Source organism: Engraulis encrasicolus, chromosome 8 (assembly GCF_034702125.1).
Source record: "Engraulis encrasicolus isolate BLACKSEA-1 chromosome 8, IST_EnEncr_1.0, whole genome shotgun sequence".
NCBI classification, from domain to species: domain Eukaryota; kingdom Metazoa; phylum Chordata; class Actinopteri; order Clupeiformes; family Engraulidae; genus Engraulis; species Engraulis encrasicolus.
In genome coordinates, this window is record NC_085864.1 from 42,926,734 (window position 1) to 42,942,804 (window position 16,071).

General features: G+C 42.1%; 1 protein-coding gene across 1 annotated transcript; it reads right to left on the bottom strand.

Moving 5' to 3' along the window:
- Nucleotides 1–1,045: 1,045 nt before the first annotated feature.
- On the bottom strand, nt 1,046–15,773 carry camkk1b (calcium/calmodulin-dependent protein kinase kinase 1, alpha b). Its single transcript, XM_063204633.1, has 16 exons — nt 15,519–15,773; nt 13,953–14,000; nt 13,773–13,826; nt 12,999–13,050; nt 12,012–12,136; nt 11,369–11,405; nt 10,985–11,006; nt 10,780–10,868; nt 10,088–10,287; nt 5,908–5,961; nt 5,522–5,595; nt 3,997–4,084; nt 3,328–3,456; nt 2,032–2,135; nt 1,445–1,483; nt 1,046–1,118 (listed from the first exon to the last, which is right to left on the bottom strand). The coding sequence occupies exons 1-16, from the start codon at nt 15,771–15,773 to the stop codon at nt 1,046–1,048; spliced, it is 1,443 nt and encodes a 480-aa protein (XP_063060703.1).
- Nucleotides 15,774–16,071: the final 298 nt, after the last annotated feature.

Sequence of the window (16,071 nt, forward strand, 5' to 3'; positions counted from 1 at the left end):
GGTCCATGGGTAATATTTATCCCGCGCGAATCGGGCTCAGTGTTGCCAGATTGGGCTGTCTCCCGCCCGATTGGGCTACTTAGGATGGCCGTGTGCGGGTAAAAATGGCATTTAGCAGAAAAACCCGCCCAATTTTTGCCACAGAAATCAATGGAATTGGGCGGGATTTTGTGCTTCTAGGCAGGTTTTGAGCATTTTTTAGGCTGGAAATCATCAGCCTCATCTGGCAACCCTGATCGGGCTAGCTATAGTGTTGGACACAGTGAAAACAGATCTACATCTCATTGCTGCTGTAGAAGAACACTACATCTGACATGCCGCTTGAGTTCACGCTTTGAAACCAGAGGACACAAATACAAAATGTAGAATGTGAACCTACACACATTTTTTTCTCAGAAGCTCAAAATGCACCACACGTGCTACATACAGTACTTGTGGCTTAGGGAGACGTTTGCATAAATGTGTCAGCATGTAAAGAAGCCGAATGGATGCGCAGGGAAGAGGGAAATGTACCTACGAACATCTCACAGGTCAGTTTCCTGCCACAGCTCAGCAGTGCTCAGAGACTTGTCACTGTGACACAAATAAAGTCTTCAAAGTGTCCGTATCCTCATTGAGATGCTTCCCATACACCAGTGTGTTTTTCATCCGTTTCTCACACACAGGTGTTTTTTTGGTCTTTACGTAACATAAATCTTGGTCATCGGATTGTCGCACTGTCTTTCCACCAGGGAGTTTCCACAGTGGTCCTACTAAGGGCTTCCGCACACCGGCTCCGAAAAAGTGCTGAGCACTGCTCAGCTAAAATTCGATCGAAATCCATTGTTTTCAATAGAACCACGCACACTGCCGCCGATGTCCGCGGACATTCGCCGATGTCGGATAGCAATTAAGACAAGTTCTATTTTGTCGGCGCCGCCCATTGACTATCAATGCAATGTTCGTGTGAAATTGGGTTTGGGGGTCCGAATTCTGTCGGAAGCAAAAGTACGCCGCAGTGCTGTCGGAGCCAGTGTGCGGTCGGCCTAACTGTGCAGTGAGTTCTTCAGAGGAAGGCATCATCAGTCCCCTCATTCACCTCCTGCAGCTCCCCGTCCCTACTTCCACTGCTGCTGAATCTGAGGGGAAAACAAACATGACAGACTGCAGGCGTTACATGCAGATCATGCATGCAGTGCAAGCTCTGAAATAACTTTCTTATAGGAACGTATGTTTATTTCTTTTTACTGTGATATGTACACAGTACAAATGCAGTGTTAATTCAACACTCACAGATTCTGGGGCCGAATACACTCTAGAAGATGTTAAATCAGTCCCATTACGTAATGTTTAACATTGCTTAACATTGCCTATTTTACCCTGTGACAGCAGACTATGGGTATTACAATATTACAATTCAGAGTTAATCAGGGTCATTATTAGGAAACAAAGGAAGAACACTTGCCTTGATTTGGGCCTCAAGCCACCTGTTTTGATCATTTCACTGGAGAAAGCAATCCAAGCAAAAACATTTTTAGGGAAAACAAAGTTAAAACACTGATTTTGTGAGCTGAAGGCCATGGCTAAATACATGGTCTTCTTAGGATGCACTTGTCTCCAAGTAACAAAGCCAAGCTGCTCAATGTAAAAGATCTTCCCATATGTTCTACAAACTGGCCAGGGCCACAATGTATATCATACTAAACACCCATAGCCATTGTGAGTTTATATGGTCATAATGAGAGGGCAATGATAATTTCAGAACTGTTCATGTCCTTAATTAAGTAACATCATTCAAATGGCACATGGACATGGCAGTTGGCGCCCTTTAATGTACTGTATATGCAAAAGTAAAATGTAATACTATATAAATATAAGTAAATACTATTTCATGGTGTTGGTAAATTACTGTTTCAAGTTTGTGAATGGGAACCATATTAATGTTGCCTAGAATGACAGTGAAATTGTTATGAATTTTGAAAATGTCTGTGGAAAGCCGTGCAGCATTCCTGAACACTTATGACAAAAGCTGAAAGTGTAATAAATACTCACGATAACAAGTTGCTCGGGGCAGACATAGATCGTCCCTGTCTCCTGCCAGGGATCTCGAAGGGATTGCTGAAGGAGCGCTTCCTCAGCATCGCCTTCACCAGAATCTGTGAACAGAAAAGTGTTGTCTTACCGGGCAAGTACACAGGCCGCAACAGGAGCGAGTATTGTATTGAGTCGCGCGACAAAAGCGATTCTGGAGACTAGAGGCGATTCGCACGCCGAGAGCGACAGTTTGTAGTTGAACTCCTGGCTATGTTATGCTAATGAGCTATGACACGGTTCAGCGACAGGACGCGACAGCCAATGACTGTATAGAAGTCAGTGACCACAGCCAATGGGAATGTTTGAATGCTTGCGTTCTTCTTGTAACGGACATACTCTAGTCGCTTCAATCGCTTGTATCGCTTCCTGCTGCACAGAAGCGATTCTCTGTAGCTACTCCCAGACCCAAAAAACATCCTCAGAGCGTAAAGTCCAACATACATTGGTTTTGAAAGTGCAGAGCAGTGCAATGCAGTGCCAACAGTGCTGGGGGAAAGTTCCCCACTCCTGAATTATAACAATGAAATTCATTGTTATAATCCAGGGGTGAGGAGCTTTCCCCCTGCATTTTAGGCCCATAATGAAGGTGGCCACCTGTACAACAGACCCCACCTTCACTAGGTCCCTTGAATATATAACTTAATTGTACTGGAAATGTAATTTTTAAGATTGCTTTACAAAACAGGTAATTGTTAACTGCATAGCATTAAAACTATATTGGGGCCTAATAAGATAAGTAGACATCCCTCGGGCCATAGGTTCCCCTCCCTTGCTATAAACGCAACTCGTCACATCCTGTGTTGAATCCACCAGAATGGTGGCCTTAACACTTCACTTAATCAAAACAAACATTTTTGTGGGGTTATTGTAAGATTTTTATGGAGGCAAGACATGTGACCAAATTTGGGATTCCAAATACTGCTAATCATTGGTCAAACTCCAGCACCAACAATTAAAACTAAAAGATGAAAAAATATCTGAATCTCAATGTAGTTAATTGTAAAAAAAAAAAAAAAAAGCCAATATCTTTCCTTACACTACAGTACACTGTCGTCAGTTCAGTACAAGCAGTGTTTCCTTCAACATCTTTCTTTTATATCTGGTTTGTCTGATTTAAAAATGTACATTTTTCATATTCACTACTTGCCAGCATTCCTTAATTCAAAAAAATGCTCTCTTTGCTACTGTGCCATGGCCTGACAGGGGTAGCGCATGTCATCTCGCATACTGCCAGTAGAGGTCGCTGTTGCATACCACAGTGGAGAGGCTGGGGACGAGCTTGACTGAGTTGAACACCTCCTCCTCAGTGACCTCTATCACCGTGCAGTGGTCCTCCTCCAAGGGCAGGGGGTCCGTGCCACACAGCGTCACCCACCCGTGCACCTGTGGCGCACACATGCACACACATGCACGTACAGAGAGAGAGAGAGAGAGAGAGAGAGAGAGCAATTTGTAGCGTTGTAGCTGGGCACAACTTCCTAATACATCTCGTTATCGATATACAGTCCATTGACATGAATTGACTGCAGCTATGAGCACTGTATCATCATTTCTGAGTTTGAATTGAATTGATGTAGTCTTTAAATACAGTATGTACACAACAGCAAAAGTGTTCACTCTAATAAAAAGCATATTCCCTTCCCTAAAGCAAGAAAACTAATAGCCTTACCAAAGTTTAAGTCCATTTTGGTCTGAGTTTTCCTTTTCCATAAAAAAATGTATCCTTGAATTTTAAGAAAGGCCTACACAGTATTTAAAGGGTTTACCATGAGTGAAGCATAAACAACACTCGTGTCCAGAGCCGCTTAGAAGCGAAAACCAATGCGGGCTGTACCAATGATAAGCATAATCCAAAAGAAACATTATGGTGAGTTAGTGGCCATCCTAGATGTGATTACTATCATTTCTGTCTGTGTTTATCACCTTGATCTCTGGTATGGAGATTCTGGACTCTGGATTTTTGTCCAGCATCCGCAGGAGGAGGTCTTGTAAGCCTTCGCTGATAATAGCCCTGGACAAGTCGAGAGAATAAGAATAGACAACATGAAACCACAATTGCAGATCAAACACGCTGCCACATCAAGTTTCATTGTGATTCCTTAAGTGTGTTTGGCACTTCTGAGCAGATCAAGGGGCGCTGTGACTCAGTGGACTAAGGTGCCACCGTACCATAAATCCGGGGACCTGGGTTCGATTCCGACCCGACGTCATTTCCGCACGTCATTTCCTCACCTCATTTCCTCATTTCTCACACTCATTTCCTGTCACTATTTCTCACTATTCTATCCAATAAAGGCAATACCAGCCCAAAATATGTTTAAAAGGTCTGTCTAAATGCATAATCTGACTAAACCCATTCCTTGTAAGTTCTACTGGTGTGTCCCAAAACAAGAAAGCCATAGCAGCCTACCCTGATAGAAGTAGAAAGTTCTGTCTTTCACCTGACATGTTTTGACGATGTAACCTCTGATGAAAACGTTACACCGTTGAAACAGGTAAAGGATAAAACTTTTACTTGTCTGAAACTAAAGAAAAACGTAACACTTGGCTTAACTGTTAGACATAATGAACATAGTACATATAGAAGTCCAAACTGTTCACCGTCAATATCTCAAAATAGTAAAGCTACCAGTTTCTATACAAGAGTTGTACCCCTCTCAATCATTGTGAAGGCTATTCTTTCCTGTAAGTGCTTTTCCTCACAACGGCCCTCAACAACATTGTGCTGCACCATTGCTGCGCTGAATTTTTCAACTCTTGCTTATTCTCTATCCCTCCACACACGTGTGTCTTGTGTATGCCCTCTTTAACCAATTTTAGGCCAGGGCACCTGCAAGAAATGCCTGCTAAATGCCCAAGCCCTTTTTGAGAAAAGGTGCCCTAAGCCTATAAAAACCTAAATATCTCAGCCTTTGAAGCATATACAAACACGCCATGAGTTGCATATAAAAGCTAAGAAAACCCTATTGCATTATATTGTGATCATTCAGCTCTAACATACCCACATTTTTTATTAATAAGAAATCTCAATTCTCATGAGCCTGAATGCTGCATCTATGTTGCTCCATGTGCCTAGGGCAATGCAGTGTAATGTAATGTAATGTAATGTAATGTAATGTAATGTAATTCATAATGTAGTGTGGTGTCATGTAATATATTTGAGCCCATATGGTAGGTGTCCTCCTCCCTGGCCAGGGTTGCCAGATGAGGCTGATGATTTCCAGCCCAAAAAATGTTCAAAACCCACCTAGAAGCACAAAATCCCGCCCAATTCTATTAATGTCTATGGCAAAAAGTGGGCGGGTTTTTCTGATAAATGCCATTTTTACCCGCACACGGCCATCCTAAGCAGCCCAATTGGGCGGGAAACAGCCCAATCTGGCAACACTGTCCCTGGCAGGCCTAATGAGATGTGTGCAGAGCAGAGCAGAGAGGAGAGGATAGTTACGTGTCGGGGAACTCCACAGGGCTGCTCTTGATCTTGGTGTGCAGAGCCAGGATGTACTCGTCCACGAAAGGGCACTGCCAGGCAGAGGGCGGAAATGCACACAGTGTCTGTGAGACAGCCATTGATGTTTGTTGACCCCCCGCCCCCATCCCCAACTGTGTTTGATGCACCCTCAAACCAAATGAGACAATAACCCCAAATGTGACAACAGTATTCAGTCAGGCAGAGCTGGCAATAACTAGGTCTTAATTATACGTATGTGGTTGATTTTTTAACTATTTGCATACCGTATACATAAATGCAGCATGTGGACAAAAATAAAAACACCATTCTGAAAGGTAGGTTTTAGCTCCAGAACACAGATATAGTTCTTTAACAGGACAAACCTTTCCAAAGGCGAAACAGTATAGAGTGACACCCATGGCCCACACATCTAGAGCCTGAAAAGAAGAGGAGAAAAAACAAGACAATTAAGACGTTTGGACCAGTGGTGTAGTCCAGTGGTTCCCAACCTATGGGTCGGGACCCACCTTATGGGTCGCCAAAGCTCTACAGGGGGTCGCGGAGCCCTCTTGATTTTAAGGGGTTTCATTTTAAATATATATAACCCATGTTGATTAACCCCTTATTGAACGCTGTACCTCCTGAGGCACGCTGTAATAGTCATTGAAAGTTAATTACTATAGCACTACACTACTATGACAGTGCACAGGGCCTTTAGTGATGAAATACGAGTTGGTCATTGCCATTCTGGTAACAGCTTATTTATAATGCCGTGTCTTAAGGGGATAAAAGACAAAGCATTGAACTAATAAATGCATAGAAGCAACAAATTGTAAGTGCTACATTAAACATTTATTCTATATTTGACCAAAGACGAATTGAGGAATAAAATAACTAAAATTAGTTTTCGCAGGAAGCAGAGGTCTTGTGACTTGTGACTTGTGTCTCGTGCGGGCGCTCACGTGGTTGGGTCACCAAAGCTTACAATAGTAAAAACATGGGTCCCTTAAGAAAAAGGTTGGGAACCACTGGTGTAGTCTACGTAGAACGCAGGTATACGGAGTATACCCACTTCTAAATTTTCTTCAGTATACCCACTTAAAATTGATTGATCCATTATTTAGAATAGTATAAATATATACAGTATACCCACTTCAGAAAATGCTAGGATATACAGTACAGTATACCCACTTCAAATAAGTAGACTACACCGCTGGTTTGGCCAGTAACATTGCTCAAGAAATGACATCACGTGTTGGTCCCATGTTGTCAGTTACATCATTATTGTCAATCCTGTTAGTCTATTGTCGTGGTACGGTAAGTCCCTGTAGACGAGGCTGTTGGATTTAAATGACATAGATTTTCCCGACTGGATCTGTTATCTAGCTGTGGCATCGACGCATGCTTCTTCAGCTTCGTCAAATATTCAAAGATGTCATTCTTTTATAAGCATAATTTTGAGCTTAATTTCCCTTTGATAGGAAAGTAAAGATGATGACAGGAAGCAAGTGGTAGAGAGAGATATGAGGTATGTTTGGTTTGGGAAATGATAGCCCGGGAAATCCCATGCCGCTTTGCACAATCGTTCTGATCTAAAAGAGAGTTCCAGATCATGGTCTCTCTCCAATCAGAGAGCAGGGAGGCGTGGACAGGTGATGACTGCAGTTTGTTTGAATCAGAGCCATACAGAGGGAGAGTTATGGAGGACCAGGAAATAAATTGCAGCCCCGCCTTTCAACGAGATCGAGGTCGTGCCTAAAGCGGCTGTCTTTCCATAGACTCAACATAGAACCACCACATAAAAAGCCAAAAATAAGGACTAACGAACTATACTGCGGGGTAATCACCACAAATATGTAAACTATCAACTGTCTCGGTAATGATAATCACAACAGTTTTACCATCTGTGATGTTTATCTGAAGTTATTACTACGAACAGCAAGTCTTGTCAAATTCCCTGCATTGCATCGCATCGCATTTGCTGTGTGCTACGCCCACTTCTAGGCACTAACATTCGCAACGATTAAGCAGTTCTGAGACGCTAAACAGCTAATTTTGCTAATGCGGAAGTCGGCCCTTGGACACAGTGGAGATTGCCCGACTCTCCCCTCTGTATGGCTCTGGTTTGAATAGATACACCTGACACGATTGGCTATGACTGCCAAATGATAGACGTTCATAACACCCAATAAATAGCCATCATCAATCGTAAACCACACACCCCCTATGGGATTTGCAGTAGGCAGGTCTCCAGACTGTCCCTGTGTCTCAATCCACGCACTTGTGTCAGTGCACTGGCGGTTAGTGCATAGTATCGGTTGGCTACTGTTTACATTGCACAGCGTCTCGTGCTTGTATTTACATTTCCTTCATCCCAAAGGGCAACTGTCACACATACAATACTTGGCTTGGCATTGGTTGGTGTCTCAGCAACATTACTTACAGAATTATGAGACTGTTGACCAAATTCTTCTACAGAACTAAACGCCACGTTTCCTCCGTGTCTTTGTCAACATGGCGACTGTTTAGTGTGTGCAGTGTCCATTGTTCAAGTACTGCGTTTTCGCCCTTGTTAGGGGATCATCCGGGCGCTTTCAGTGCACTGGTTCAACCGAAATTTTCAGCGTGAGCACCCTACACACTGAAACACAGTGCCCGAAGTGCTCAAGTGCATGGATTGAGAGACAGGGTGCGTCTAACTTGTGATTAGATCTGGTGCTAACCAGGAAAGGAAAAAACACAGGCAGGATTTGAAGTGAACCTGGGTCCTCATGGATGAGTGGCCCATTCAAGATATAGTACAGTAGTGCAGTACGCCACTGCTTCTCCTCATAAATGTCAATCTACAAAAGACGATTGATAGGGCTTCATAAGGAGTTTCGGTAACGCTTTATTTTAGGGATACATCTATTAGCACCAATATATACAATGGTAATGCCTGTATAAGTAACTTGTAAGGCATGTACTAAGCAAACGCTAAGGCCTACTAGGTCCCCTTACTAAGGTTAAATTGGTAATAAATCTCTTATTGTGCATGAACAAGACATTTGCGAATACATGCCTAACAAATGTTTGATTTTGCTTTGTACATGCCTTACAAGTTACTTATACAGGCACGTTGTGTGTATTAGTAGCCTACTAATAGATGTATCCCTAAAATAAAGTGTTACCGGAGTTTCTTCCAGAATCAGTACGATATAGGTTCCAAGCTGCCATGTCTATGAGCTACCATGCCCCCGTAGGAAACTAGTCGGGGTTCAGATCAGAATGACTGGAGGTCAGTGAGGAACATGTGAGAATTCACGCCCATTTAGGAGAATCGACCACACGTTGTGGCATTGGTGACGCGTACAAAGATTTGGCTACCAAATTGAAAATATTTCATTCTACAAAGTGCAGTCCTTTCTACAAATTAAAAGTTTCAGTGTTAATTCAACACTTAGAGAGTCAACTTAAACACTTTCTAGCAGAGATGTACAGGATCCAAGATCCAAGATTTCTAGCCTAGGTTTTTCAGTCAGTCTTTCACAACCCCAATTGCTGCATGGAGTGAAAGAACTTTGGAAGCGGCCAGTGCAGGCAGTGTGGCAGTAAGCCAATGAGTCTAAAAAATAGTTTGAGCCAGCGTAATAAAAAGGGCCCACGTGTGCGAGTAGGCTATGTGTTTCAACCCTTTCATAGGATCCGGTATCCGGTTCCGGCAGGATCTTAAGCAGTGGATCTGGTATCCGGGTATCCGGCAGGATCCAAAAAATCAGGACCCGGTGCATCTCTACTTTCTAGAGTGCATTTGAACCCAGAGCACCCACTAAGTGTTAAATAAACACTACATTTTCCACCATGTACTCTACCTTGCCACTGAAGCTCTCCTTGTGATGGATGACTTGATCATATTTTATTGCGTGAATCACACAGATACCATATAATACCTTTGCTACCATATTGAGAATCTTTGATATTCTACAAAGTGCAGTCAAACTCATTTAGAATAACTCCTTTCACTCGGCGGCCATCTTAGCTACGCCTCAGGGGTGCAATTTGGGGCGCAATTTCAGATTAGTCAGAGCAGGTGAGTCGAGGCGGCGAGATGATTGGATAAATGACAACGCAGCGTAGCAAGCAATTGGCTATTGTTGCCGGTCAGGTGGGATATGTGCAAGCATGCAGCGTAACGAACTGCCCTCGTTCATTCCTATGGAAGCGATCTGAAATGTTCCATCTCCTTATATTGGCTACAGATAGTTTCTGGTGCAGTCCTTCCTACTCTACCAAGGGGTGATAGTGAAAAAAAATCCTGAGCCTGAACTTTTTCCCCTGCTCTAACGACGACGACAAGATACTGCATAGTGACGTACCATAGGCCTATTTTGACAAATTATTCAAACATTTAATAGTGTATGACCATTATTCAAGCCTGAGAGTAGAAGAAAACCCTGAACCTGTAACACTTTCTGAGATAAGAATAACATAATGGCTAATAATTATCAATGTTTTTATTTTTGCAAACTCTGTCAAGCCTGAAATCAGGCATGGAGCCTGAATACTATCAGCCCTGCTGTCTACCTTGCCGCTGAAGCTCTCGTCCTGGTCGATGAGGGTCTCTGGGGCCATGAAGGCTGGGGTTCCTGCCGTGCTGGACAGGAGGGCGTCTGTGCCCTCGAAGACGTTGCTCACGCCAAAATCGGCGATCTTGATGTGGCCGTCATCTCCCAGGAGCAGGTTGGAGGGCTTGATGTCCCTGTGGATGATCTTCTGGTAGTGCACTAAGGACAAGTTAAAACATAAGTGTTAATCCAATGGTAGTCTGTACATTTTGAATGAACACTGCATATTTTACTGCGTGTAAGTAAGTGTAATTAGACTAAAATGCTTGATAACCAAACAACACATGGGTAGTATTTCAAGTAGCTCAGGTTTTTCACAGCAAAAAATGCAGTGTTATTCAACACATACAGAGTTGTTGATTTAATATAGTCTAGATTGCATTTGGTCCATGAATACTCTCTTTGAATTAACATTGTATTTTTACTGTGTAGTACTGTGCTGTATGTGTGTGATATTATTGTTGGAATTCAGATATTGAGTGAGAGATATTGCTAATATATTCCTAAAGACATGTAGCCTATCCTTCATGAAACACACCTGAGCTATTTAATGGTGCAAATGTGGAGGATTTGTAAATTGGGGATTTGTATAAGATCATAATTTGTATTAGATTGTAAATGTCAGTGAGCTCTGTGTGGAAGGGCACTTACAGTACTCGATGCCAAGGACAATGTCTCTGAAGTAGTAGCGACACTGCTCTTCAATGAAGGGGATATCTGTGGGGACCTCCATTACCGGCCTAATAAACAAACACATCGTGATTTATGCAGTTTTATAGGTAGAAGCCACTGATGTGGTGTACAATAAAATGAACAGGCTGTGTAAAATAGTGCACTAAAGACACAAAGTACTCACCCTTGTCTCACAAGCTCGAATACTGCAAAAAAAAGGGAAAAAAAGAAATGAGAAATGTATAAAATTACTTTGGCCAACTCACAAAATGTTAATAAAATAATAAATATGCCGCACCGCACACTCTGCTCCATGTTTTACGGGATGAACTGACGTTTCAGAGTGTGCAACATCTTATTTTATTGATGTGTGACTCCATAGGTGGCCAGGAGCACCTCAGCAAGATTACATTGCTGTGCAATACTTTCTTTCTTCCAACTCATAAATAATGTCACAAAGTCTTTTTCTTTTTTTTCATTTAGATATGGAGTTAAAGTTCGGTGCGAAATAAGGGATAGTTAAGTAATGAAGAGCGGTCCGAGCTGTAGGTGAAAATAAAAGACTGACCCATTAGTAGACTGTCTTCATCAGGATCATCAAGTACCTAGAAATTAAAGCACATATCTTATTGGATAAAAGCCTTACAACATGACAGGTTACAACAGTGTATAAAGTAATAGTGGTCTCAGAGTCATCAGGTACAGTGGAATAACGGGTGAATACACAATGTAAGATTATGTACTAGTGTTGAAATTATAAAAGTATTTCTACTTCTATATTATACATATCTGGCAGGTTATGCCTAACCAAGCAGTACTCAGTCAGACGAAGAAATCAGACTACATTAATTACAGTGTTATATTTCACTGTTGCATAATTATTGTGGATTACAGGGGTACCATAACATGAGGTCCAATTGGGAAAATGGTGTATATACAGATACACACTATACTGTAAATAAGTTTATTTCTAATGCTGCAATCTGTATTTAGTGACCCTTTCCTTTATCTCCACTAATGGAATAACTGGTAAATAGACCATGTCGGATTATGTAGTGTTGTAATTACACCCGCAAGAGTACTTCTACTTCTATTTTATACACATCTGGCAGGTTATGCCTAACCAAGCAGTACTAAGTCAGTAGAACACATCAGACTACATTCATTTCTTTCGAAGGCTGTATTCTGTATTTAGTAACTATTTCCCTTACCTCCACTAGTTTGACGATGTTCAGGTGATCAAGCTTCTTGAGGATGGCTATTTCCTGGTAGACGCGATCCAGAGGGCCAAATGTCTTTGGCTTCTTCTCATTGGGCCCTCGAGGTGGAGGACGGCCTGGCAAAACACACACACACACACACACACACACACACACACACACACACACACACACACACACACACACACACACACACACACACACACACACACACACACACACACACACACTATTAGCTACTTTCAAAGGAAACTATTGTGATAGCCTGGCTTTCATGACAGCAAGTCTATTCAAGACTATAATCTGGATCCAGATGCAAAGGGAGTGTCTTGATCACGTTCATACAATGCCTCTGTATGTGACTGCTTGAAGATTCAATCGATTACAGCATCCATTCCGAATCCTACACTCACATGTTAACTGAACTGGCGCCTCAGGTTGCAGGTTCAAACTCCCCCTGACCTCCCTACACCTCCACCCATGCTTGAAATACCCTTGAGCAAGGCACCTAACCCCACCTTGCTCCAGAGATTTTAAGCAATACCCTGAAAAATAATAACTGTAAGTCACTTTGGATAAAAATGCTACAATGCTACACGGATCCATTGACTTTCACTAGCTTAGCGACATATTCCTTCTTTTAAGTGACAACGCTTAACATGAAAAATAAGACACTTTACCACCTTTATAAACCCCAGTCTACGGTTTTAAATGTATTAAGCCCCACAATAGTGGCATACCCCTTTAATGTAATGTAATGTCATATAAAATAATATTTAAAATACTCTGAATACAAAAGTACTTTATAGCAGTTAAGAGTCTGGCCATCGTAGAACCTACTTTATTTACCTGTATTAGAAGGTTTTACATGCATTGGTCACTGTGTGGGACAAATGGTCAAACTATGCCTTGTTAAACAAGATCACTCGTCTTAGGGGTTTGTTTCTTGACATTACAAGAATGGTCATCCAAACTCACGTGGAAACCCATGTTGCTTCAAGATCTTCTTTTTAGAAACCATTTTCATTGCCTGTACAAATGCAGAAACAGAGAAATCAAAATCATGTTCTTCAAAGGTGCACTGCGTAGGATGGTGGCCAGAGAACGTAAGTTATTGTAACTATGCTGCGCAATGAAACTTTGCTGTCTATTTCCAAATTGTATCTTTTCATGAATATTTACTAGTTATTAACTCATATTTATTAGTATGACCAAATTACAGTGAGTTTTGTAGCTAAATATTTCTATTTTTGGAAATTCAAAAGATCATGTATGAAAAGTGCAGTCCTAATGAATATGTAGAATCTTATGGTTTTGGTAAGTATTCATGACAAAGGTAACATTTGTGAATGGGCAGCATGAATTCTGGAAATAAACGGTTAAAATGCTACACGGTGCACCTGTAAGTTCCCTGAAAGCATGCACCTGTCCTGTACGTTCCCTGAAAGCAGTCTTTTTTATTCCTATAGGCTATTCCATATTTGTATTACCTCTCATTTAGCTTCCCCACAACAAAGTGAAAATTGCAGTGTTATTTCAACACTTAGAGAGTACTCTGGTACCAAATACACTCTAGAGGATGTGAAATCAACTCTCTAAGTATTGAATACACACGGTGAATTAACACTGTCTATCCCTGTTAAGGCTCTCTGCTAAATCAGCATTACAGGTTTTCAAGCCTTTTTATCAGATAGGGCAGGATGGCTAGAAAGCCTTCATAATTCAATACAATTTAGGAATGGACTGGCTTACATAATATTGTTCATCATCTTGATTGTAGGCCAGCTTAACCACACCATAGGAGCCCTGTGCAAGAGAAACAAGGTCGGTTCAAAAACAGCACAAACATGCTCACACAGGTATGGCTCACAGGTTGTCAGATATATATATACTGTATACTGTATATTTTTTTGTCACATTGTTTAAACATACCTTTCCAATCTCATCTTTCAGCTTGTACTGGTTAAGCTGTACACAGTCCTGCAAATCCAGACAAAACTCTGTGTTATATTCACAACCTTGACCAACACCAAACACCAAACCAAGACTGTATCCCTAAAACAATTAACCTTCTGTTAAAGGAACAGTCCACATCATTTAAAGAATCTGCTCATATGTAGGTAAGTCCCAGTGAAATAGGAGAATACATAGGGTATTTCGTCTATGTGTTTGCATTGCCTAGTTTAACCAAATTATAGTCAAATAAAGTGTAGCGATGCAAGTCTGTGGGAGCAAACAAAACATCATCAAATTTACGTATAAACTACTCTAAAATGAATGTAAAATTCACCAGAGTGCAAAACAACTATTTAATCCTGTCCTCTGATCACTTGTGGCCCAGTTACCTCCAGTGATTATGCTAAGCTATGCAGGTTATTCTGATATGCACATTCATGAATAATGCCTGGAAATACTGCAAATATGTGAAAATTAAAAAGGGTGGATGGTTCCTTTAAGATCTAAAGGCAAGACAGACTTGCAATAGTCCGTGTGTGTCAATGGCGGATATGGATGAATGTGAAAGTGAAATCCTGATTTCACTGACAATTTTACTGTTTTGACAGTGAGGCCTCTTGACCGCAGAAATACACCAGCGGCGATCTGAGCGAGTCGAGCGACGGAAGTAATTGACTTTGTATTGAGTCGAGAGACAAAAGCGATTCTGGAGACTAGAGCGATTTGCGCGACGAGCGCGACAATTTGAAGTTGAAATCTTTTCAACTTTCTATGACGCGGTTCGGCGACAAGCCGCGACAGCCAATGACTGTATAGAGGTCAGTGACCACAGCCAATGGAAATGCTTGAATGCTTTGCCTTCTGCCTGTACGGACATACTCTTGTCTCCTCAATCGCTTGTATCGCTTGCTGCTACACTCTGTCGCTTGAATCGCATCGCCACTGGTGTATTTCTGCGGTGAGGTGGAACAGTGCTTCACAATATTTTTCATTTGTCCACAGGGGTGGGGATTGGGGGCCAAAGGAGACCAGCGCCCCCAGAATAATACAGTACAAGGCAGGGCCCACAAGGAGGATTTTTGGTAACACTTTATTTTAGGGATACATCTATAAGCACTAATACATACAATGTTAATGCCTGCATAAGTAACTAGTAAGGCATGTACTAAGCAAACGCTAAGGCCTACTAGGTCCTTACTAAGGTTAAATTGGTAATAAATCCCTTGTTGTGCATGAACAAGACATTTGCGAATACATGCCTAACAAATGCTTGATTTTGCTTTATATATGCCTTAGCCTACAAGTTACTTATACAGACACATTGTATGTATTACTGCTAATAGATGTATCCCTAAAATAAAGTGTTACCGGATTTTTTATTGAGGGCCCAGGATGGGTTTGTGCATAGGGCCCATGATTTAGGACTACTCCCCTGCCCCCAATAGTGCTGAGCTATATGCTGAACGCACCAACCCACCCACACACACACACACACACCCACACACACACACATAAACACACACCCACTCCCTCCCAACCCACCTCTCCGTCTGATATAGACACACGTTTGGACTCGATGGTGGGCCGGCGCGCCATGCGGCCCGTGCTGCCCTGGTAGGTGCTGCGCTCCTGCAGCGAGAGCTTCCTGTCCGACAGGGTGAGCTTGTGGCGGTGGCCATTGGGCGGCGTGATGCGACTGCCCGACACGTTGATGGCCGCCACCATGTCGGCCAGTTCCGCACAGTCATCATCGAGTTCCAGGTCGCAGAGCTCCGCACAGCTGTCGGCGTTTATCATGGTGGCTGAAATGCCAATGGTGTGTAAAACAAATTGACACGACGATATATAGTAATAGTTGTTACATCACATTTCATTTCAACGTTTACATTTCAAAAGCTGACGCCTTTTATCCAGAGCAACTTAGGTATTTTTACAAGGTAGGCTATTGGTAACAGCCAAACATCTTATATTAGAGTAAGATACTTCAAGTACATGCATTTCCTGGATCCACGTAATGTCAGGGTGAATGCCCCTTTAGGAGACCTTCGGTTAGGATAGTGTTTCTCAACCTTTTTTTAATACCAACATTGTATTC

What these genes read in the sequence shown, in the direction of transcription:
- camkk1b (XM_063204633.1), bottom strand. Translation starts at nt 15,773, where the DNA reads ATGATAAACGCCGACAGCTGTGCGGAGCTCTGCGACCTGGAACTCGAT. An exon ending in AAGATGATGAACAATATTAT is followed by an intron (nt 13,051 to 13,772) that starts GTAAGCCAGTCC and finishes GCATTTGTACAG; the next exon opens with GCAATGAAAATGGTTTCTAA. An exon ending in GGCTTGAGGCCCAAATCAAG is followed by an intron (nt 1,119 to 1,444) that starts GCAAGTGTTCTT and finishes TTTTCCCCTCAG; the next exon opens with ATTCAGCAGCAGTGGAAGTA.